At 47.3% G+C, this 24,788-nt stretch overlaps 1 protein-coding gene across 1 annotated transcript in view; it reads right to left on the minus strand.

The window, feature by feature from the left end:
* Positions 1–3,274: 3,274 nt before the first annotated feature.
* LOC129694722 (complement C4-like) overlaps positions 3,275–24,788 on the minus strand; it is a 51,010-nt gene continuing 29,496 nt past the window's right edge. Inside the window, exons 11-15 of the mRNA XM_055631471.1 lie at positions 22,934–23,017; positions 16,871–17,074; positions 12,135–12,210; positions 8,039–8,195; positions 3,275–3,513 (exon numbers count right to left, since the gene is read on the minus strand). Coding sequence (XP_055487446.1) covers positions 3,313–3,513; positions 8,039–8,195; positions 12,135–12,210; positions 16,871–17,074; positions 22,934–23,017 — 722 coding nt within the window. The 3' untranslated portion in view covers positions 3,275–3,312. The remainder of the gene's footprint in view (positions 3,514–8,038; positions 8,196–12,134; positions 12,211–16,870; positions 17,075–22,933; positions 23,018–24,788) is intronic.

Genomic DNA, 24,788 nt, shown 5'->3' on the forward strand with positions numbered 1-24,788 from the left:
GGGGTGTGGAAGGGGGAGGGATGGGAGGACCGAGGGGGAAGACGTGGATGGTAAGGTGTGTGATGTGTAAGTGGTGATGAAGGATGAGTGATGGGGTGGGAGGAGAGCTGGTGGAGGGAGGGGGAGGAGTTCCGGGGGGAGCGGAGAGTGTGGAGGGACGGAGAGTGAGGGTGAGGGTAGTGGGAGAGCAGTGAGTAAGTGTGGATGGGAGCGTGAGAGGGAGGTGTGGGCCGGGAGCTGGCGGATGAGATGGGGAGATCAAACATGAAGTGCGGCGGGGACGCGTTCTCTGTGGATGAGTGGAGCTGTGTCGGGGGGCGTGTTGTGATGTGGAGTGTGATGTAGTGTGGTGGGACCGTGTTTTAGGTGGAGTGGAGACGTGTGTGTGTGGATGTGGATGTGTGTGTGTTGGTGTGTGTGGTGAACTTGGATGTGTGTGGTGCGATGTGAGTGTGCTTAGGTGGTGTTGTCGTGAAATCGGCATGGTGTGTTTGCGTGCAGAATGTGTGCGTGTGCGTGTGTGAGTGTGGATGGACGTGGGGGGGGAGGTGTGTCGGTGGTGTGGGGGTGGGAAGGTGTTCTGTTGTGTGGGGGGGGGGGGGATGTGTGTGTGTGAGTATTTCCCAATGCTTCCCTCTGGGAGACAAGAGACAAACGAGATCATAGAAAAATAGAAAACAGTCCATTTGGCCCGGCCATTCATATGATGATCATGGCCTGATCAATCCCAAGCAGTAACCACTCCCCGGCCCTTCTACCATATTCCCTCGACTCCACTCGCCCCTAAGAGCTCCATATAACTCTCTCTTAAATCCATCCAGTGACTTGGGCCTCCACTGCCCTCTGTGGCAGGGAATTCAACAAATTCAAAACTCTCTGGGTGAAAAAGTTGTTCTAAAACTCAGTTTTAAATGGTGATCAACGGTTTATTCTAATAATTAATAATAATAATACTTAAGAATGTTATGATAGAGCATTTTAAAAACAAAACATAGCTGCCAACAAAAGTAAGGGTACATGCACGTAATCATTGACAAAAAAATGTTAGGACACACCAAAAAATAACAATCAAAAGAAATATGTAGGAAAAGGACATGTAAAATAACGAAACAGGATGGAAAACACAACCACAAAACAGAAGCAAAGCCTCAGGCATGGTCAAAAGCCAGGGAGTGCAAACGCGTTTTAACACTGGATTTGAAGATTCTAAGACTGTTGCCCCTGGTTCTGGACTTGCCCAACATCCTGCAGATTACCCTCAGATTCAGATTCAATTTTAATTGTCATTGTCAGTGTACAGTACAGAGACAACGAAATGCATTAAGACAACGAAATCTAGCTGCATCTAGCTGGTCCAGTCCTTTTATAATTTTATATAACCATATAACCATATAACAATTACAGCACGGAAACAGGCCATCTCGGCCCTACAAGTCCGTGCCGAACAACTTTTTTTTCCCCTTAGTCCCACCTGCCTGCACTCATACCATAACCCTCCATTCCCTTCTCATCCATATGCCTATCCAATTTATTTTTAAATGATACCAACGAACCTGCCTCCACCACTTCGACTGGAAGCTCATTCCACACCGCTACCACTCTCTGAGTAAAGAAGTTCCCCCTCATGTTACCCCTAAACTTCTGTCCCTTAATTCTGAAGTCATGTCCTCTTGTTTGAATCGTCCCTATTCTCAAAGGGAAAAACTCCAGCGAGTACAGGCCCAGTGCTGTCAAACGCTCATCATAGATTAACCCACTCATTCCTGGGATAGTTCTCGCAAACCTCCTTTGGACCCACTCCAGAGCCAGCACATCCTTCCTTAGATATGGGGCCCAGAATTGGCCACAACACTAAAGGAGTGTCTCCACCCCAAACGCCACCCATTCCTTCTCTCAATAGATGCTGCTTGTCCCGCTGAGTTACTCCAGCATTTTGTGTCTGTCTTCAGTGTAAACCAAGTCAAGTCAAGTCAAGTTTATTTGTCACATACACATACGAGATGTGCAGTGAAATGAAAGTGGCAATGCTCGTGGACTTTTGTGCAAAAGACAAACAACAAAACAACCAAACAAATTATAAACACAATCATAACACACATATTATTTTACATAATAAATAATGGAAGGAAAAACGTTCTGTAGAGTTAGTCCCTGGTGAGATAGGCGTTTACAGTCCGAATTGCCTCTGGGAAGAAACTCCTTCTCAACCTCTCCGTTCTCACCGCATGGCAACGGAGGCGTTTGCCTGACCGTAGCAGCTGGAACAGTCCGTTGCAGGGGTGGAAGGGGTCTCGTCTCGATTGCTATCATGTATCATCTTTCCACTGACTGATGAAACAAAAAAGCTTTTCGCTGTACCTCGGTACACCCAACTAAACTAAACTAAATCGAAAATGGACATAAAATGCTGGAGTAACTCGGCAGGGGGACCGGCATCATCTCTGGAGAGAAAGGATGGGTGATGTTACGGGTCGAGACCCTTTTTCATCATTACAGTCCCTGTTTTTAAAATACTAGCCCTCTCTGGCCTACAGGGAGGAGGTCCAGCACTTAGCAGCATGGTGCGCTGACAACAACCTGGCCCTTAACTCCAAGAAGACCAAGGAGCTCATTGTAGACTTCAGGAAGTCCAGAGGCGGCACGCACACCCCCATCCACATTAACGGGACGGAGGTGGAACGTGTTTCTAGCTTCAGGTTCCTGGGAGTCAACATCTCCGATGACCTCTCTTGGACCCACAATACCTCTACTCTGATCAAGAAGGCTCATCAGCGTCTCTTCTTCCTGAGGAGACTGAAGAAGGTCCATCTGTCTCCTCAGATCCTGGTGAACTTCTACCGCTGCACCATCGAGAGCATCCTTACCAACTGCATCACAGTATGGTACGGCAACTGCTCTGTCTCCGACCGGAAGGCATTGCAGAGGGTGGTGAAAATTGCCCAACGCATCACCGGTTCCTCGCTCCCCTCCATTGAGTCTGTCCAAAGCAAGCGCTGTCTGCGGAGGGCGCTCAGCATCGCCAAGGACTGCTCTCACCCCAACCATGGACTGTTTACCCTCCTACCATCCGGGAGGCGCTACAGGTCTCTCCGTTGCCGAACCAGCAGGTCGAGGAACAGCTTCTTCCCGGCGGCTGTCACTCTACTCAACAACGTACCTCGGTGACTGCCAAGCACCAATCACCACCCCCCCCCCCCCCCCCCCCCCCCCCGGACACTTATTATTATTTATTCAAATCGTTTGCTATGTCGCTCTTCCAGGGAGATGCTAAATGCATTTCGTTGTCTCTGTACTGTACACTGACAATGACAATTAAAATTGAATCTGAATCTGAATCTCGAAATAAATGCCAGCATAGAGTCCGCCTTCCTTGCTACCGATTTGAGCCGCATGACCTACCAGTTTAGCAGGAGACGGGTTGATGGACTGCGGGAAGGCGTTGAGGAAATGTTGAAGTGCCACGGCCACAAAGGCAGTCAGAGAGACCTCTCCCTCGGCTCCACCGACCCCTCCCTGCAGATAGAAAACCAGCCGTCACAGAGGCATGTGAAACAAACGGTGGAGAGATGCGGAGGATGCAATCAGTGGAGGCTGGAGCCACTGCCTCACAGCGCTAGAGACACCGGCTCGATTTAGACATAGAAACATAGAAACATAGAAATTAGGTGCAGGAGTAGAGGCCATTCGGCCCTTCGAGCCTGCACCGCCATTCAATATGATCATGGCTGATCATCCAACTCAGTATCCCGTACCTGCCTTCTCTCCATACCCCTGATCCCCTTAGCCACAAGGGCCACATCTAACTCCCTCTTAAATATAGCCAATGAACTGGCCTCAACTACCCTCTGTGGCAGAGAGTTCCAGAGATTCACCACTCTCTGTGTGAAAAAAGTTCTCCTCATCTCGGTTCTAAAGGATTTCCCCCTTATCCTTAAGCTGTGACCCCTTGTCCTGGACTTCCCCAACATCGGGAACAATCTTCCTGCATCTAGCCTGTCCAACCCCTTAAGAATTTTGTAAGTTTCTATAAGATCCTCTCTCAATCTCCTAAATTCTAGAGAGTATAAACCAAGTCTATCCAGTTCTTTCTTCATAAGACAGTCCTGACATCCCAGGAATCAGTCTGGTGAACCTTCTCTGCACTCCCTCTATGGCAATAATGTCCTTCCTCAGATTTGGAGACCAAAACTGTACGCAATACTCCAGGTGTGGTCTCACCAAGACCCTGTACAACTGCAGTAGAACCTCCCTGCTCCTATACTCAAATCCTTTTGCAATGAAAGCCAACATACCATTTGCTTTCTTTACTGCCTGCTGCACCTGCAGCAGATTTACGTTAGTAAAGCTCAGAGAATTGCTAAGGACAAACTGCACCCCCTCCACATACACCTGGATCTCCTGCCATCGGGCAAGAGATATCGAAGCATCAAAGCCCGGACTACAAGACTGCTAAACAGCTTCCTACCACAGGCTGTGAGGCTGCTAAACAGTCACTCTATACTCACAGTCACTTGATTCTGCGGCTGGCACGGACACTTTAATAACTGGCACTGGCCACTCAAATCAGCTGCCCCGGACATTTTTTATGATTGGTTTATTGTATTTTAACATTGTGTTTTTACCTGCTTTTAACTATTTATACTGTTCCATCAGGGACTGGATTGTTTTTTAGTGTTATTATGTGTGAAATGTTTTAAATTTCATGTGCGATGCTCCGCTATTCACTGGGAAATGTCTTTTCATTTTGCACTGTACAACTGTTGCTTGCAAGATGACAATAAAGGTTGATTGATTGATTGATTGAGTGTAGGAAGCAACTGCAGATGCTGGTTCACGGGAACATAGTCTGGGCAGTATGTCATCAGTTCTGGGCAGTATATCATCAGAACTGGGCACCATATCATCAGAACTGGGTACCATATCATCAGAACTGGGTACCATATCATCAGAACTGGGTACCATGTCATCATTTCTGGGTACCATGTCATCATTTCTGGGTACCATGTCATCAGTTCTGGGAATCATATCATCAGTTCTGGGTACCATGTCATCAGTTCTGGGTACCATATCATCAGTTCTGGGTACCATGTCATCAGTTCTGGGTACCATGTCATCAGTTCTGGGTACCATATCATCAGTTCTGGGTACCATATCATCAGTTCTGGGCACCATGTCATCAGTTCTGGGAACCATCTCATCATTTCTGGGCACTATGTCATCAGTTCTGGGTACCATATCATCAGAACTGGGAATCATGTCATCAGTTCTGGGAATCATGTCATCAGTTCTGGGAACCATCTCATCAGTTCTGGGAACATGTCATCAGTTCTGGGCACCATGTCATCAGTTCTGGGTACCATATCATCAGTTCTGGGTACCATCATCATTTCTGGGCACCATCATCAGTTCTGGGAATCATGTCATCAGTTCTGGGAATCATGTCATCAGTTCTGGGCACCATATCATCAGTTCTGGGAACCATATCATCAGTTCTGGGCACCATATCATCAGTTCTGGGAATCATGTCATCAGTTCTGGGAATCATGTCATCAGAACTGGGTACCATATCATCAGTTCTGGGCACCATATCATAATTTCTGGACACTATGTCATCAGTTCTGGGAACATGTCATCAGTTCTGGGCAGTATGTCATTAGTTCTGGGAACATGTCATCAGTTCTGGGCACTATGTCATCAGTTCTGGGAATCATGTCATCAGTTCTGGGAATGTCATCAGTTCTGGGAATCATGTCATCAGTTCTGGGAACATGTCATCAGTTCTGGGAACAATCTCATCATTTCTGGGCACTATGTCATCAGTTCTGGGAATCATGTCATCAGTTCTGGGCTCCATCTCATCATTTCTGGGCACTATGTCATCAGTTCTGGGTACCATATCATCTCCCTCTTAACTCCACCACACCTGGAGTATTGCGTGCAGTTTTGGTCTCCAAATCTGAGGAAGGACATTATTGCCATAGAGGGAGTGCAGAGACGGTTCACCAGACTGATTCCTGGGATGTCAGGACTGTCTTATGAAGAAAGACTGGATAGACTTGGTTTATACTCTCTAGAATTTAGAAGATTGAGAGGGGATCTTATAGAAACTTACAAAATTCTTAAGGGGTTGGACAGGCTAGATGCAGGAAGATTGTTCCCGATGTTAGGGAAGTCCAGGACAAGGGGTCACAGCTTAAGGATAAGGGGGAAATCCTTTAAAACCGAGATGAGAAGAACTTTTTTCACACAGAGAGTGGTGAATCTGTGGAACTCTCTGCCACAGAGGGTAGTTGAGGCCACAGTTCATTGGCTATATTTAAGAGGGAGTTAGATGTGGCCCTTGTGGCTAAGGGGATCAGGGGGTATGGAGAGAAGGCAGGTATGGGATACTGAGTTGGATGATCAGCCATGATCATATTGAATGGCGGTGCAGGCTTGAAGGGCCGAATGGCCTACTCCTGCACCTAATATCTATGTTTCTATGTTTCTATAACAGCTGGGAAGAAACTGCCTCAGAATCTGCGTTTTCAGAGACAGTTTTTTCCCAGTTAATGTCAGGCAACTAAACCGTCCGATCAACAACTAGATCCTGAACTTTGGTGCAGTCTGTGTGGAGTTTGCATGTTCTCCCCGTGACCATGTGGTTTTTTCCCCAGAGCTCCGATTTCCTCCCGCACTCCAAAAACGTGCAGGTTTGTAGATTAATTGGCTTCTGTAAAAATTGTGTTTGGGGTCAGCACGGACTCAGTGGGCCGAAGGGCCTGTTTCCGCGCTGTATCTCTCAAGTCTGAAGGCAGGGAATAGATAGATTCTTGATTAATATGGGCGTCAGGGGTTATGGGGCGAAGGCATTAGGAGAATGGGGTTAGGAGGGAGAGATAGATCAGCCATGATTGAATGGTGGAGTAGACTTGATGGGCCGAATGGCCTAATTCTGCTCCTATCACCTGTGGCCTTACGACAGACAGGAAAAGGGGAGTAGACGGAGATAGATCAGCTGTATGGGTGGCGGAGTAGACTTGATGGGCCGAATGGCCGAATTCTGCTCCTATCACCTGTGACCTGGATAGACTTGGTTTATACTCTCTAGAATTTAGGAGATTGAGAGGGGATCTTATAGAAACTTACAAAATTCTTAAGGGGTTGGACAGGCTAGATGCAGGAAGATTGTTCCCGATGTTGGGGAAGTCCAGGACAAGGGGTCACACAGTTTAAGGATAAGGGGGAAATCTTTTAGGACCGAGATGAGGAAAACATTTTTCACACAGAGAGTGGTGAATCTGTGGAATTCTCTGCCGCAGAAGGTAGTTGAGGCCACACAGTTCATTGGCTATATTTAAGAGGGAGTTAGATGTGGCCCTTGTGGCTAAAGGGGATCAGGGGGTATGGAGAGAAGGCAGGTGCAGGATACTTAGTTGGATGATCAGCCATGATCATATTGAATGGCGGTGCAGGCTCGAAGGGCCGAATGGCCTACTCCTGCACCTATTGCCTATTGTCTATTGACAAGTAGCGTCTTTGACGAGAAGGGATGGGTGACGTTTTGGGTCGAGACCCTTCTTCACACAGAGAGTGGTGAATCTCTGGAACTCTCTGCCGCAGAAGGTAGTTGAGGCCACACAGTTCATTGGCTATATTTAAGAGGGAGTTAGAAATGTGGCCCTTGAGGCTAAGGGGATCAGGGGGTATGGAGAGAAGGCAGGTACGGGATACTGAGTTGGATGATCAGCCATGATCATATTGAATGGCGAATGGTGCAGGCTCGAAGGGCCGTATGGCCTCTACTCCTGCACCTAATTTCTATGTTTCTAAAAGGGGATGTAGATGGAGATAGATCAGCTAAACGAGTGGCGGAGTAGACTTGAAGGGCCGAATGGCCTATCGCATGACCTCATGACTCTAAGCATCTAGTCTAACTATTCCCCTCGTGATCTAATACACCACTAGAATAGGGAAAGGAGGTACAGTGGCTGGTGTGTAACGAAGATAGACTTCAGAGAAACGGCGTAGTAACGGGACCTTAGGCCCAAGGCCAAACCTGCATGACTTTCATTAGCACGGGGTGGGGGTCTTCGAAATGCCCGTCGCTTTTCTGAGCCCTGATCAGGTAGGAAACCGACTCAGAGACGATCCTCTCGTTCACCGACAAGTAGACCTTCACAATGGAAAATATTTTGACAATAAACGCCGTCAGCCTGAGAAGAAACAGTCCATTAGAAACATAGAAACATAGACAATAGGTGCAGGAGTAGAGGCCATTTGGCCCTTCGAGCCTGGCTGATCATCCAACTCAGTAACCTGCCTTCTCTCCATACCCCCTGATCCCTTTAGCCACAAGGGCCACATCTAACTCCCTCTTAAATATAGCCAATGAACTGTGGCCTCAACTACCTTCTGTGGCAGAGAATTCCACAGATTCACCACTCTCTGTGTGAAAAAAGTTCTTCTCATCTCGGTCCTAAAAGATTTCCCTCTTATCCTTAAACTGTGTGACCCCTTGTTCTGGACTTCCCCAACATCGGGAACAATCTTCCTGCATCTAGCCTGTCCAACCCCTTAAGAATTTTGTAAGTTTCTATAAGATCCCCCCTCAATCTTCTAAATTCCAGCGAGTACAAGCCGAGTCTATCCAGTCTTTCTTCATATGAAAGTACTGACATCCCAGGAATCAGTCTGGTGAACCTTCTCTGTACTCCCTCTATGGCAAGAATGCCTTTCCTCAGATTAGGAGATCAAAACTGTATGCAATACTCCAGGTGTGGTCTCACCAAGACCCTGTACAACTGCAGTAGAATCTCCCTGCTCCTATACTCAAATCCTTTTGCTATGAAAGCTAACATACCATTCGCTTTAGTTGTTAGTTGTACGAGGGCCTGACATGCACTGGAGCTGCACGTAACTACACAACAACCTCCCGAGTCTACCCACCCCTGACTGTATATGAGCATAGAGGTCCTTCTGCAGATGTACAGGGCCCCAGTGAGATCACACCTGGAGTATTGTGTGCAGTTTTGGTCCCCTAATTTGAGGAAGGACATTCTTGCTATTGAGGGAGTGCAGCGTAGGTTTACCAGGTTAATTCCAGGGATGGCGGGACTGTCATATGTTGAAAGAATGGGCTTGTACACTCTGGAGTTTAGAAGGATGAGAGGGCATCTCATTGAAACATATAAGATTGTTAAGGGCTTGGACACGCTAGAGGCAGGAAACATGTTCCCGATGTTGGGGGAGTCCAGAACCAGGGGCCACACACAGTTTAAGAATAAGGGGTAAGCCATTTAGAACAGAGACGAGGAAACACTTTTTCTCACAGAGAGTTGTGAGTCTGTGGAATTCTCTGCCTCGGTGGAGGGCGGTGGAGGCCGGTTCTCTGGATACTTTCAAGAGAGAGCTAGATAGGGCTCTTAAAGATAGCGGAGTCAGGGGATACGGGGAGAAGGCAGGAACGGGGTACTGATTGGGGATGATCAGCCACGGTCACATTGAATGGCGGTGCTGGCTCGAAGGGCCGAATGGCCTCTACTCCTGCACCTATTGTCTACTGTCTATTGTCCTCCTAACCCCATTCTCCTGCCTTCTCCCCATAACCCCTGACACCCGTACTAATGAAGAATCTATCTATCTCTGCCTTAAATATATCCATTGACTTGTGGCCTCCACAGCCTTCTATGGCAAAGAATTCCACAGATTCACCACCCTCCGGCAAATTTCCATTCTAAAGGTACATCCTTTAATTCTGAGGCTGTGCCCTCTGGTCCTAGACTCTCCCACAAGTGGAAACATCCTCCCCACATCCACTCTATCCAGGCCTTTCACTATTCGGTAATTTTCAATGAGATCCCCCCTCACCCATAGATAGAGAGAAGAAACATAGAAACATAGAAACATAGAAATTAGGTGCAGGGGTAGGCCATTCGGCCCTTCGAGCCTGCACCATTCACCATTCAATATGATCGTGGCTGATCATCCAAATAAGTATCCCGTACCTGCCTTCTCTCCATACCCCCTGATCCCCTTAGCCACAAGGGCCACATCTAACTCCCTCTTAAATATAGCCAATGAACTGTGGCCTCAACTACCCTCTGTGGCAGAGAATTCCAGAGATTCACCACTCTCTGTGTGAAAAAAGAAACAGGCCCTTCAGCCCCCAGAGTCCATGCCGACCAGCGATCCCCATATCCTACACACCAGGGAGAATTTTCAATTCACGCATTTTTCACCGAAGCCAATTAACCTACAAACCCTAGCGTAGGGACGAACTGCAGATGCTGGTTTAAGTAAGTACGTTTATGGGCCAATTATTCACATACAAGGAATTTGCCTTGGTGCTCCGCCCACAAGTAACAACAATTTGTCACCTCCTTGTCAACTAACAATGAACCATATAACCATATAACAATTACAGCACGGAAACAGGCCATCTCGGCCCTACAAGTCCGTGCCGAACAAATGTTTTTTCCCCTTAGTCCCACCTGCCTGCACTCATACCATAACCCTCCATTCCCTTCTCATCCATATGCCTATCCAATTTATTTTTAAATGATACCAATGAACCTGCCTCCACCACTTCCACTGGAAGCTCATTCCACACCGCTACCACTCTCTGAGTAAAGAAGTTCCCCCTCATGTTACCCCTAAACTTTTGTCCCTTAATTCTGAAGTCATGTCCTCTTGTTTGAATCTTCCCTATTCTCAAAGGGAAAAGCTTGTCCACATCAACTCTGTCTATCCCTCTCATCATTTTAAAGACCTCTATCAAGTCCCCCCTCAAGCTTCTGCGCTCCAGAGAATAAAGACCTAACTTATTCAACCTATCTCTGTAACTTAGTTGTTGAAACCCAGGCAACATTCTAGTAAATATCATCTGCTTAGATGTCATTTTCACACCTTACCCTTCCCTATCTCTAGTCCAAGTTCAAGTTCAAGTGAGTTTATTGTCATGTGTCCCTGTATAGGACAATGAAATTCTTGCTTTGCAACAGAACATAGTAGGCATTGACTACAAAACAGATCAGTGTGTCCATATACCATGATATAAATATATACACACATGAATAAATAAACTGATAAAGTGCAAATAACAGATAATGGGTTATTAATAATCAGAGTTTTGTCCGAGCCAGGTTTAATAGCCTGATGGCTGTGGGGAAGTAGCTATTCCTGAACCTGGACGTTGCAGTCTTCAGGCTCCTGTACCTTCTACCTGAAGGTAGCAGGGAGATGAGTGTGTGGCCAGGATGGTGTGTGGGTGTTTGATGATACTGCCGGCCTTTTTGAGGCAGTGACTGCGATAAACTCTAGACTCCCTCTCCCCTGACTCTCAGTGTGAACAAAGGGTCTCGACCCAAAACGTCACCCATTCCTTCTCCCCAGAGATGCTGCCTGTCCCGCTGAGTTACTCCAGCATTGTGTGTCTATCTTCGATTTAAACCAGCATCTGCAGTTCCTTCTAACACAAACATCTATCTCTCCCTCCTAACCCCATTCTCCTGCCTTCTCCCCATTCAGATTCAGATTCAGATTCAGATTCAATTTTAATTGTCATTGTCAGTGTACAGTACAGAGACAACGAAATGCATTTAGCATCTCCCTGGAAGAGCGACATAGCAAACGATTTGAATAAATAATAATAAGTGTCCGGGGGGGGGTGTTGATTGGCAGTCACCGAGGTACGTTGTTGAGTAGAGTGACAGCCGCCGGGAAGAAGCTGTTCCTCGACCTGCTGGTTCGGCAACGGAGAGACCTGTAGCGCCTCCCGGATGGTAGGAGGGTAAACAGTCCATGGTTGGGGTGAGAGCAGTCCTTGACGATGCTGAGCGCCCTCCGCAGACAGCGCTTGCTTTGGGCAGACTCAATGGAGGGGAGCGTGGAACCGGTGATGCGTTGGGCAATTTTCACCACCCTCTGCAATGCCTTCCGGTCGGAGACAGAGCAGTTGCCATACCATACTGTGATGCAGTTGGTAAGGATGCTCTCGATGGTGCAGCGGTAGAAGTTCACCAGGATCTGAGGAGACAGATGGACCTTCTTCAGTCTCCTCAGGAACAAGAGACGCTGGTAAGCATAGCCCCTGACACCCGTACTAATCAAGAATCTATCTATCTCTGCCATAAATATATCCACTGACCACCCACCAGGTGCTGCTTGGGTGAGTTAGCCACACCCCGTATGATCCATCATCTTTCTTGAAGCCCAAGATTCTGCTGTAGCCTGGAAACAGAAAATTGCACGTTTAGCGATGAGTCGGTAAGCATCAGATCAATTCCTAGTCAGGATCGAACCCGTACAGACAGCACCATATAACCATATAACAATTACAGCACGGAAACAGGCCATCTCGGCCCTACAAGTCCGTGCCAAACAACTTTTTTCCCCCTTAGTCCCACCTGCCTGCACTCATACCATAACCCTCCATTCCCTTCTCATCCATATGCCTATCCAATTTATTTTTAAATGATACCAATGAACCTGCCTCCACCACTTCCACTGGGAGCTCATTCCACACCGCCACCACTCTCTGAGTAAAGAAGTTCCCCCTCATATTACCCCTAAACTTCTGTCCCTTAATTCTGAAGTCATGTCCTCTTGTTTGAATCTTCCCTATTCTCAAAGGGAAAAGCTTGTCCACATCAACTCTGTCTATCCCTCTCATCATTTTAAAGACCTCTATCAGGTCCCCCCCTTAACCTTCTGCGCTCCAGAGAATAAAGACCTAACTTATTCAACCTATCTCTGTAACTTAGTTGTTGAAACCCAGGCAACATTCTAGTAAATCTCCTCTGTACTCTCTCTATTTTGTTGACATCCTTCCTATAATTGGGCGACCAAAATTGTACACCATACTCCAGATTTGGTCTCACCAATGCCTTGTACAATTTTAACATTACATCCCAGCTTCTATACTCAATGCTCTGATTTATAAAGGCTAGCATACCAAAAGCTTTCTTTACCACCCTATCTATATGAGATTCCACCTTCGAGGAACTATAGTCAGCATAGTCAGGATCGAACCCGTACAGACAGCACCCGTAGTCAGGATCAAACCCAGGTCTCTGGCGATGTATTGCCCCCTTGTCCCACTTAGGAAACCTGAACGGAAACCTCTGGAGACTTTGCGCCCCACCCAAGGTTTCCATGCGGTTCCCGGAGGTTTTCGACAGTCTCCCTACCTGCTTCCACTACCCGCAACCTCCGGCAACCACCTGCAACCTCCGGGAACCACACGGAAACCTTGGGTGGGGCGCAAAGTCTGCGGAGGTTTCCGTTCAGGTTTCCTAAGTGGGACGGGGGCGTTAGGCAGCAACTCTACCGCTGCGCCACCGTGCCACCTACAGCAACAATAGACAGGAGTGAGCTCTGGGTCTTGGATGAAGTTGATGTTACTTGGGAAAACATAGAAACATAGAAATTAGGTGCAGGAGTAGGCCATTCGGCCCTTCGAGCCTGCACCGCCATTCAATATGATCATGGCTGATCATCCAACTCAGTATCCCGTACCTGCCTTCTCTCCATACCCTCTGATCCCCTTAGCCACAAGGGCCACATCTAACTCCCTCTTAAATTATAGCCAATGAACTGTGGCCTCAACTACCCTCTGTGGCAGAGAGTTCCAGAGATTCACCACTCTCTGTGTGAAAAAAAGTTCTTCTCGTCTCAGTTTTAAAGGATTTCCCCCTTATCCTTAAGCTGTGACCCCTTGTCCTGGACTTCCCCAACATCGGGAACAATCTTCCTGCATCTAGCCTGTCCAACCCCTTAAGAATTTTGTAAGTTTCTATAAGATCCCCTCTCAATCTACTAAATTCTAGAGAGTATAAACCAAGTCTATCCAGTCTTTCTTCATAAGACAGTCCTGACATCCCAGGAATCAGTCTGGTGAACCGTCTCTGCACTCCCTCTATGGCAATAATGTCCTTCCTCAGATTTGGAGACCAAAACTGTACGCAATACTCCAGGTGTGGTCTCACATACCATTCGCTTTCTTTACTGCCTGATGCACCTGCATGCCTACTTTCAATGACTGGTGTACCATGACACCCAGGTCTCGCTGCATCTCCCCCTTTCCCAATCGGCCACCATTTAGATAATAATCTGCTTTCCCGTTTTTCCCACCAAAATGGATAACCTCACATTTATCCACATTATACTGCATCTGCCAAACATTTGCCCACTCACCCAGCCTATCCAAGTCACCTTGCAGTCTCCTAGCAGCTAACACTGCCCCCCAGCTTAGTGTCATCCGCAAACTTGGAGATATTGCCTTCAATTCCCTCATCCAGATCATTAATATATATTGTAAATAGCTAGGGTCCCAGCACTGAGCCTTGCGGTACCCCACTAGTCACTGCCTGCCATTGTGAAAAGGACCCGTTTACTCCTACTCTTTGGAAGGGCCTTGTAAACCGAAGTTTTTCCTAAGTTGACTCCATATCTTGAGCGAGAGATAGGGTGGTAAAGAAAGCTTTTGGTGTGCTGGCCTTTATAAATCATAGCATTGAGTATAGAAGTTGGGATGTAATGTTAAAATTGTACAAGGCATTGGTGAGGCCAATTCTGGAGTATGGTGTACAATTTTGGTCGCCAATTATAGGAAGGATGTCAACAAAATAGAGAGAGTACAGAGGAGATTTACTAGAATGTTGCCTGGGTTTCAGCAACTAAGTTACAGAGAAAGGTTCAACAAGTTAGGGCTTTATTCTTTGGAGCGCAGAAGGTTAAGGGGGGACTTGATAGAGGTTTTTAAAATGATGAGAGGGATAGACAGAGTTGATGTGGACAAGCTTTTTCCCACTGAGAGTAGGGAAGATTCAAAGGGGACATGACCTGAGAATTAAGGGACAGAAGTTTAGGGGTAACATGAGGGGGAACTTCTTTACTCAGAGAGTGGTAGCTGTGTGGAATGAGCTTCCAGTGAAGGTGGTGGAGGCAGCTTCATTGGTATCATTTAAAAATAAATTGGATAGTTATATGGATGGGAAGGGAATGGAGGGTTATGGTCTGAGCGCAGGTATATGGGACATGGGGAGATTATGTGTTCGGCACGGACTAGAAGGGTCGAGATGGCCTGTTTCCGTGCTGTAATTGTTATATGGTTATATGGTTATATGGTTATATGGATTAAGTTGTCGGTAGCCGGGAATTGGGATCTGGGTCATGAAGTAAGGTGCCATTAGTCGGGAATTTGGATCAAGGACATGGTGGCGTAAATCGGGAATGGGATCAGGGATCATGGATTAGGATGAGATTTTAGTTGGGAATGAGGATCAGGGGCACGGATTAAGGTGACGTTATGTAGTAAGAAGGAACTGCAGATGTTGGTTTAAATCGAAGATAGACACAAAATGCTGGAGTAACTCAGCGGGACGGGCAGCATCTCTGGAGAGAAGGAATGGGCGATGTTTCGGGTCGAGACCCTTCTTCAGACTGATGTCAGGGGAGTGGGCGAGACAGAGATAGAATGTAGTCGGAGACAGTAAGACTGGTGGGAGAACTGGGAATGGGGAGGGGATGGAGAGAGAGGGAAAGCAAGGGCTACTTGAAGTTAGAGAAGTCAATGTTCATACCGCTGGGGTGTAAGCTGCCCAAGCTGCTATTATTATCTAAATGGTGGCCGATTGGGAAAGGGGGAGATGCAGCGAGACCTGGGTGTCATGGTACACCAGTCATTGAAGGTAGGCATGCAGGTGCAGCAGGCAGTAAAGAAAGTGAATGGTATGTTAGCTTTCATTGCAAAAGGATTTGAGTATAGGAGCAGGGAGGTTCTACTGCAGTTGTACAGGGTCTTGGTGAGACCACACCTGGAGTATTGCGTACAGTTTTGGTCTCCAAATCTGAGGAAGGACATTATTGCCATAGAGGGAGTGCAGAGACGGTTCACCAGACTGATTCCTGGGATGTCAGGACTGTCTTATGAAGAAAGACTGGATAGACTTGGTTTATACTCTCTAGAATTTAGAAGATTGAGAGGGGATCTTATAGAAACTTACAAAATTCTTACGGGGTTGGACAGGCTAGATGCAGGAAGATTGTTCCCGATGTGGGGGAAGTCCAGGACAAGGGGTCACAGCTTAAGGATAAGGGGGAAATCCTTTAAAACCGAGATGAGGAGAACTTTTTTCACACAGAGAGTGGTGAATCTCTGGAACTCTCTGCCACAGAGGGTAGTTGAGGCCACAGTCATTGGCTATATTTAAGAGGGAGTTAGATGTGGCCCTTGTGGCTAAGGGGATCAGGGGGTATGGAGAGAAGGCAGGTACGGGATACTGAGTTGGATGATCAGCCATGATCATATTGAATGGCGGTGCAGGCTCAAAGGGCCGAATGGCCTACTCCTGCACCTAATTTCTATGTTTCTATGTTTACTTGAAGTTAGAGAAGTCAATGTTCATACCGCTGGGGTGTAAGCTGCCCAAGTGAAATATGAGGTGCTGTTCCTCCAATTAGCGCTGGGCCTCACTCTGACAGTGGAGGAGGCCCAGGACAGAAAGGTCAGTGTGGGAATGGGAGGGGGAGTTGAAGTGCCGGGATCCACCGGGATATCTTTCTTCCCAGTTCCTTCCACTGCCTCCGACTACATTCTATCTCTGTCCCACCCTCTCCCCCTGACATCAGTCTGAAGAAGGGTCTCGACCCAAAACGTCACCCATTCCTTCTCTCCAGAGATGCTGCTTGTCCCGCTGAGTTACTCCAGCATTTTGTGTCTATCTTAAGATGGCTTTAGTTGGGAATGGGATCAGGGTTCATGGGTTAAGGTGACATTAATTGGGAATGAGGATCAGGGTCGCGGATTAAGAAGACGTCCGTTTGGGAATTGGGGGTCAGGGGCACGGATGGAGGTGCGGGTGGGTGGTCGGGAGGAGAAGATTCGCACCTGTCTCGATGTGGCTCAGCGCCTCGTCCTTGCGTTCGGCCGTGAGGGAGAGCCACTGCTCGGTCTGGTCCAGGTATTCCACGGCAAAGACGGTGGGGGCCATGTGCATGGCCGTCTGCTCTGCACAGCCCGTCGGCACCCTGATGAGTTTGTCAATCCCAGCCGCGCTCAACGAGTTCTCCACCGCGTTACCCAGGATGGTCCCTGCAGAAGATCAGAAGATCACAAACCAGAAGACCATTAGACCATGAAGATGAGACCATGAAGATGAGACCATGAAGATGAGACCATGATGAGACCATGAAGATGAGACCATGAAGATGAGACCATGATGTTGAGACCATGAAGATGAGACCATGAAGATGAGACCATGATGTTGAGATCATGAAGATGAGACCATAGAAACATAGAAATTAGGTGCAGGAGTAGGCCATTCGACCCTTCAACCATGAAGATTCACCATGATCATGGCTGATCATCCATCAGTATCCCATGAAGATTCTCTCCATACCCCCTGAGACCATGAAGATGAGACCATGAAGATGGCCACATGAAGATGAGACCATGAAAGATGGCCAATGACTGTGGTCAACTACATTCTGTGAAGATGGGACCAGAGATTGACCACTCTCTGACCAAAAAGATCTCCTCACCGGTTTTAAAGATTCCCCATGATCCTTAAGCTGTGACCCCTGAAGATGGACTTCCCCAAGATCGGGACCAATCTTCCTGCATGAAGATGTCCAACCATGAATTTTGAGACCATATAAGATCCCCTGAGATCATGAAATGAGACCATGAAGATGAGAATCTGAAGATATGAGACTATGATGTTGAGACTATGAAGATGAGACCATGAAGATGGGACCATGAAGATGAGACCATGAAGACCATGAAGATGAGACCATGAAGATGAGACCATGAAGATGAGACCATGAAGATGAGACCAATGAAGATGAGACCATGAAGATGAGACCATGAAGATGAGACCATGAAGATGAGACCATGAAGATGAGACCATGAAGATGAGACCATGAAGATGAGACCATGAAGATGAGACCATGAAGATGAGACCATGAAGATGAGACCATGAAGATGAGACAATGAACCATGAGACCATGAAGATGAGACCATGAAGATGAGACCATGAAGATGAGACCATGAAGATGAGACCATGAAGATGAGACCATGAAGATGAGACCATGATGTTGAGACAATGAAGATGAGACCATGAAGATGAGACCATGAAGATGAGACAATGAAGATGAGACAATGAAGATGAGACCATGATGTTGAGATCATGAAGATGAGACCATGAAGATGAGACCATGAAGATGAGACCATGAAGATGAGACCATGAAGATGAGACCATGAAACATAGAAACATAGAAACATAGAAATTAGGTGCAGGAGTAGGCCATTCGACCCTTCAAGCCTGCACCGCCATTCAATATGATCATGGCTGATCATCCAACTCAGTATCCCATCCCTGCCTTCTCTCCATACCCCCTGATCACCTTAGCCACAAGGGCCACATCTAACCCCCTCTTAAATATAGCCAATGAACTGTGGCCTCAACTACATTCTGTGGCAGAGAGTTCCAGAGATTGACCACTCTCTGCGTGAAAAAAGTTCTCCTCATCTCGGTTTTAAAGGATTCCCCACTTATCCTTAAGCTGTGACCCCTTGTCCTGGACTTCCCCAACATCGGGAACAATCTTCCTGCATCTAGCCTGTCCAACCACTTAAGAATTTTGTAAGTTTCTATAAGATCCCCTCTCAATCTACTAAATTCCGAATGGCCTACTCCTGAATCTAATTTCTATGTTTCTATGTTTCTATGAAGATGAGACCATGAAGATGTGACCATGAGACCATGAAGATGAGACAATGAAGATGACAATGAAGATGAGACCATGGAACTCTCTGCCACAGAGGGTAGATGAGGCCAGTTCATTGGCTATATTTAAGATGAGAGTTAGATGATGAGCCCTTGTGGCTGAGGGGATCAGGGGGTATGGAGAGAAGGCAGGTATGGGATACTGAGTTGGATGATCACCCATGATCATATTGAATGAGACCATGAAGATGAGACAATGAAGATGAGACCATGAAGATGAGACAATGAAGATGAGACAATGAAGATGAGACCATGAAGATGAGACCATGAAGATGAGACCATGAAGATGAGACCATGAAGATGAGACCACACCTGGAGTATTGCGTACAGTTTTGGTCTCCAAATCTGAGGAAGGACATTATTGCCATAGAGGGAGTGCAGAGACGGTTCACCAGACTGATTCCTGGAATGTCAGGATTGTCTTATGAAGAAAGACTGGATAGACTTGGTTTATACTCTCTAGAATTTAGGAGATTGAGAGGGGATCTTATAGAAACTTACAAAATTCTTAAGGGGTTGGACAGGCTAGATGCAGGAAGATTGCTCCCGATGTTGGGGAAGTCCAGGACAAGGGGTCACAGCTTAAGGATAAGGGGGAAATCCTTTAAAACCGAGATGAGAAGAACTTTTTTCACACAGAGAGTGGTGAATCTCTGGAACTCTCTGCCACAGAGGGTAGTTGAGGCCACAGTTCATTGGCTATATTTAAGAGGGAGTTAGATGTGGCCCTTGTGGCTAAGGGGATCAGGGGGTATGGAGAGAAGGCAGGCACGGGATACTGAGTTGGATGATCAGCCATGATCATATTGAATGGCGGTGCAGGCTCGAAGGGCCGAATGGCCTACTCCTGCACCTAATTTCTATGTTTCTATGTTTCTATGAAGACAATGAAGATGAGACCATGAAGATGAGACCATGAAGACAATGAAGATGAGACAATGAAGATGAGACCATGAAGATGAGACAATGAAGATGAGACAATGAAGATGAGACCATGAAGATGAGACCATGAAGATGAGACCATGAAGATGAGACAATGAAGATGAGACCATGAAGATGAGACCATGAAGATGAGACCATGAAGATGAGACAATGAAGATGAGACCATGAAGATGAGACCATGAAGATGAGACCATGAAGATGAGACCATGAAGATGAGACCATGAAGATGAGACCATGAAGATGAGACCATGAAGATGAGACCATGAAGATGAGACCATGAAGATGAGACAATGAAGATGAGACCATGAAGATGAGACCATGAAGATGAGACCATGAAGATGAGACCATGAAGATGAGACCATGAAGATGAGACCATGAAGATGAGACCATGAAGATGAGACCATGAAGATGAGACCATGAAGATGAGACCATGAAGATGAGACCATGAAGATGAGACCATGAAGATGAGACCATGAAGAAGATGAGACCATGAAGATGAGACCATGAAGATGAGACCATGAAGATGAGACCATGAAGATGACCATGAAGATGAGACAATGAAGATGAGACCATGAAGATGAGACCATGAGACCATGAAGATGAACCCATGAAGATGAGACCATGAAGATGAGACCATGAAGATGAGACCATGACCTGGAGTATGAAGTACAATTTTTGAGACTCCAAATCTGAGGAAGGAGACCATGATTGCCATAGAGGGAGTGCAGAGACGGACCACCAGATGATTCCTGAAATGAGACCATGTCTGATGACCAGAAAGACTGGATGAGACCATGGTTTATAGACTGACCATAGAAGACCAGGAGATTGAGAGGGGATCTTATAGAAAAGATGACAAAGATTCTTAAGGGGATGGACAGGCTAGATGCAGGAAGATTGTTCCCGATGTTGGGGAAGTCCAGGACAAGGGATCATGAGCTTAACAATGAGGGGGAGACCATCCTTGAAAACCGAGATGAGGAGAATGAAGATTTTCACCATGACAGAGAGTGAAGTGAATCTCATGAACTCTCTGCCACAGAAGGTAGTCCATGAGGCCACAGTTCATTGGCTATATTTACCATGAGGGAGTTAGATGTGGCCCTTGAAGATGGCTATGGGGAGACCATGAAGATGAGACCATGATGCAGGTACGGGATACTGAGTTGGATGATCAGACCATGATCATATTGAATGGAAATTAGTGCAGGAGTCGAAGGGCCGAATTCGGCCTACTCCTGCACCTAATTTCAATATGATTGGCTGATGTTTCAATGAAGATGACCTGCCATGAAGATGAGACCATGAGACCATGAAGAAGGGACAATGAACTCCCTCTTAAATATAGCCATGAAGATGAGACCATGAAGATCTGAGACAATGAGAGATGAGACCATGAGACTCTCTGTGAAGATGAGACCTTCTCATCTCGGTGAAAGGATTTCCCCAATCCTTAAGATGAGACCCCTGAAGATGACTTCAATGAAGATCGAGAGCAATCTGAAGCATGAGACCTGTGAAGATGAAGACCATGTAAGATTCTATAAGACCATGATGTCCTAGACCATGAAGTATGAACCAAATGAAGATGAGACCATGAAGATGAGACCATGAAGATGAGACCACACCTGATGTTACAGTTTTGATCTCCTAATCTGAGGAAAGACATACTTGCCATAGAGGGAGTACAGAGAAGGAGAGAAGGTTCACCAGACTGATTCCTGGGATGGCAGGACTTTCACATGAAGAGGAAAGACTGGATAGACTTGGAAGTACTCGAGACCATGAAGATGAGACAAAACTTACAAAATGGGGGTTGGACAGGAAGATGAGACCAGGAAAGATGAGACCATGATGGGGAGTCCAGGAAGAAGAGGTCACAGCTTAATAAGGGGATGAAGATGAGATCCATGAAGATGAGACAATGAAGATGAGAGAATGAAGATGAGACCATGAAGATGAGAACTCTCTGCCGCAGATGGTAGTTGAGGCCAATGAAGATGAGACCATGAAGAGGAGACAGATGAAGATGTGGCTAGAATGAAGGGGGTATGAAACAAGGCAGGTACGGGAACTGAGTTGATGATCAGCCATGATGATATTGAATGGAGGTGCAGGCTCGAAGGGCCGAATGGCCTACTCCTGCACCTAATTTCTATGTTTCTATGTTTCTATGAAGATAAGACCATGAAGATGAGAGCATGAAGATGAGACCATGAAACATAGAAACATAGAAATTAGGTGCAGGAGTAGGCCATTCGGCCCTTCGAGCCTGCACCGCCATTCAATATGATTATGGCTGATCATCCAACTCAGTATCCCGTACCTGCCTTCTCTCCATACCCCCTGATCCCCTTAGCCACAAGGGCCACATCTAACTCCCTCTTAAATATAGCCAATGAACTGTGGCCTCGACTACCCTCTGTGGCAGAGAGTTCCAGAGATTCACCACTCTCTGTGTGAAAAAAGTTCTTCTCATCTCGGTTTTAAAGGATTTCCCCCTTATCCTTAAGCTGTGACCCCTTGTCCTGGACTTCCCCAACATCGGGAACATTCTTCCTGCATCTAGCCTGTCCAACCCCTTAAGAATTTTGTAAGTTTCTATAAAATCCCCTCTCAATCTTCTAAATTCTAGAGAGTATAAACCAAGTCTATCCAGTCTTTCTTCATAAGACAGTCCTGACATCCCAGGAATCAGTCTGGTGAACCGTCTCTGCACTCCCTCTATGGCAATAATGTCCTTCCTCAGATTTGGAGACCAAAACTGTACGCAATACTCCAGGTGTGGTCTCACCAAGACCCTGTACAACTGCAGTAGAACCTCCCTGCTCCTATACTCAAATCCTTTTGCAATGAAAGCTAACATACCATTCGCTTTCTTTACTGCCTGCTGCACCTGCATGCCTACTTCAATGACTGGTGTACCATGACACCCAGGTCTCGCTGCATCTCCCCCTTTCCCAATCGGCCACCATTTAGATAATAGTCTGCTTTCCCGTTTTTGCCAACCGAATGGCCTCATTCTACTCCTATCACTTCTGACTTTATGACGTTGTGAAACGGGGACTTTCGGCCCACCGAGTCCACGCTAACTAGCGATCCCCAGAAACTCTACCGCTGTGCCACTCTTCCAACCATCCCTACCCTGTTAGGCTTGTCAACAATGGCCACCATCTTGCCTCCAGCCGGCAGGTTAGGAACGGACTCTGCGCCATATTTACCGGTGGGTTTGATGTACAGGTAATTTCTGGCATCAGGGACAACGTTGGTCGGTGGACGTTCCAAAATTTCAATGGATCTTTTCTCTGGAGAAGAAAGACAAAGGTTTAGTTTTAGTTGGAAGGAACTGTAGATGCTGGTTTACACTGAAGACAGACCCAAACATCCAAGGACCCCGACAGTCCTTTCCAGGTGAGGCAGAGGTTCACTTGCACCTCCTCCAACCTCATCTACTGTATCCGCTGTTCCAGGTGTGAACGTCTCTACATCGGCGAGACCAAGCGCAGGCTCGGCGATCGTTTCACTGAACACCTCCGCTCAGTCCGCCTAAACCTACCTGATCTCCCGGTGGCTCAGCACTTCAACTCCCCCTCCCATTCCCACACTGACCTTTCTGTCCTGGGCCTCCTCCACTGTCAGAGTGAGGCCCAGCGCTAATTGGAGGAACAGCGCCTCATATTTCGCTTGGGTAGTTTACACCCCAGCGGTATGAACATTGACTTCTCTAACTTCAACGGGGTAACTTTTAAATCTCTCCCTGCACGGGAGACCTGACCTTTTCTTTGTCGGGTCTCCGTTGTCGTTGGGGCTGCAACGAGGAGCGGCCTCCAACAGGAGAAGACCGGGGACTCTGGTGCCGACGACTCACCTCACCGACGCGGAGCTGGCCGAGTCCGGAGCGGGTGGAGCGGTGGTGGAGCGCTGCTGCTGCTGCGGCCCGACCTCCGGAGATTCGGAGGCTGCAACTGCGGGTCTGGCGGACGGCGGCACTGGGAGCCCGCGGGTCCCTGGAGGGAGACCGCTTTTCAGGGCTCCTGCAACGGCGACTTCTCCCGCCCGAGTTGCGGGGTCGAAGAGCTCCTGGAGCGGGGCCTTACATCACCGCCCCGCGCGGCTTGGAATGGCCGCGGGACTCTGCGAGCGCACGCCGGGGGCTCTAACACCAAGACCCGGTGTGCGACCTCGCACCACCCGGCGTGGCTTTAATGGCCGCGGGACAATCGCCATCGCTAGCCGGGGGCTTTGACTTTGACTCTGACATCGGGGGGGGGGAGAGTGCAGTGGAGAGATAAGTTTTTTTGGCCTTCCATCACAGCGATGTGATGGATGTTTATTATGTAAATTGTGTTGTGTCTTGGGTCTATTTGTTTGTAATGTATGGCTGCAGAAACGGCATTTCGTTTGGACCTCAAGGGTCCAAATGACAATTAAATTGAATCTTGACTTGATCTCTTCCTTACTTCCCCCCCCCGACATCAGTCTGAGGAAGGGTCTCGACCCGAAACGTTGCCTATTCCTTCTCTCCAGAGATGCTGCCTCACCCACTGAGTTACTCCAACATTTTTGTCTGCCTCCTGAACCTGGAGGTGTGCGTTTTCACACTTCTGTACCTTTTGCCCGATGGGAGAGGGGAGTAGAGTGGCTGGGCTGGGACCCTTGGACAGTATTCCACCCATTCAGATACAAATTCTTCTGCAGTTGTACAGGGCTCTGGTGAGACCACATCAGGAGTATTGCGTACAGTTTTGGTCTCCTAATTTGAGGAAGGACATCCTTGTGATTGAAGCAGTGCAGCGTAGGTTCACGAGATTGATCCCTGGGATGGCGGGACTGTCATATGAGGAAAGATTGAAAAGACTAGGCTTGTATTCACTGGAGTTTTGAAGGATGAGGGGGGATCTTATAGAAACATGTAAAATAATAAAAGGACTGGACAAGCTAGATGCAGGAAAAATGTTCCCAATGTTCCCAATAAGGGACAGAAGTTTAGGGGTAATATGAGGGGGGACTTCTTTACTCAGAGAGTGGTAGCGGTGTGGAATGAGCTTCCAGTGGAAGTGGTGGAGGCAGGTTCAT

The sequence above is a fragment of the Leucoraja erinacea genome, unplaced genomic scaffold (genome assembly GCF_028641065.1).
Source record: "Leucoraja erinacea ecotype New England unplaced genomic scaffold, Leri_hhj_1 Leri_776S, whole genome shotgun sequence".
NCBI lineage: Eukaryota > Metazoa > Chordata > Chondrichthyes > Rajiformes > Rajidae > Leucoraja > Leucoraja erinaceus.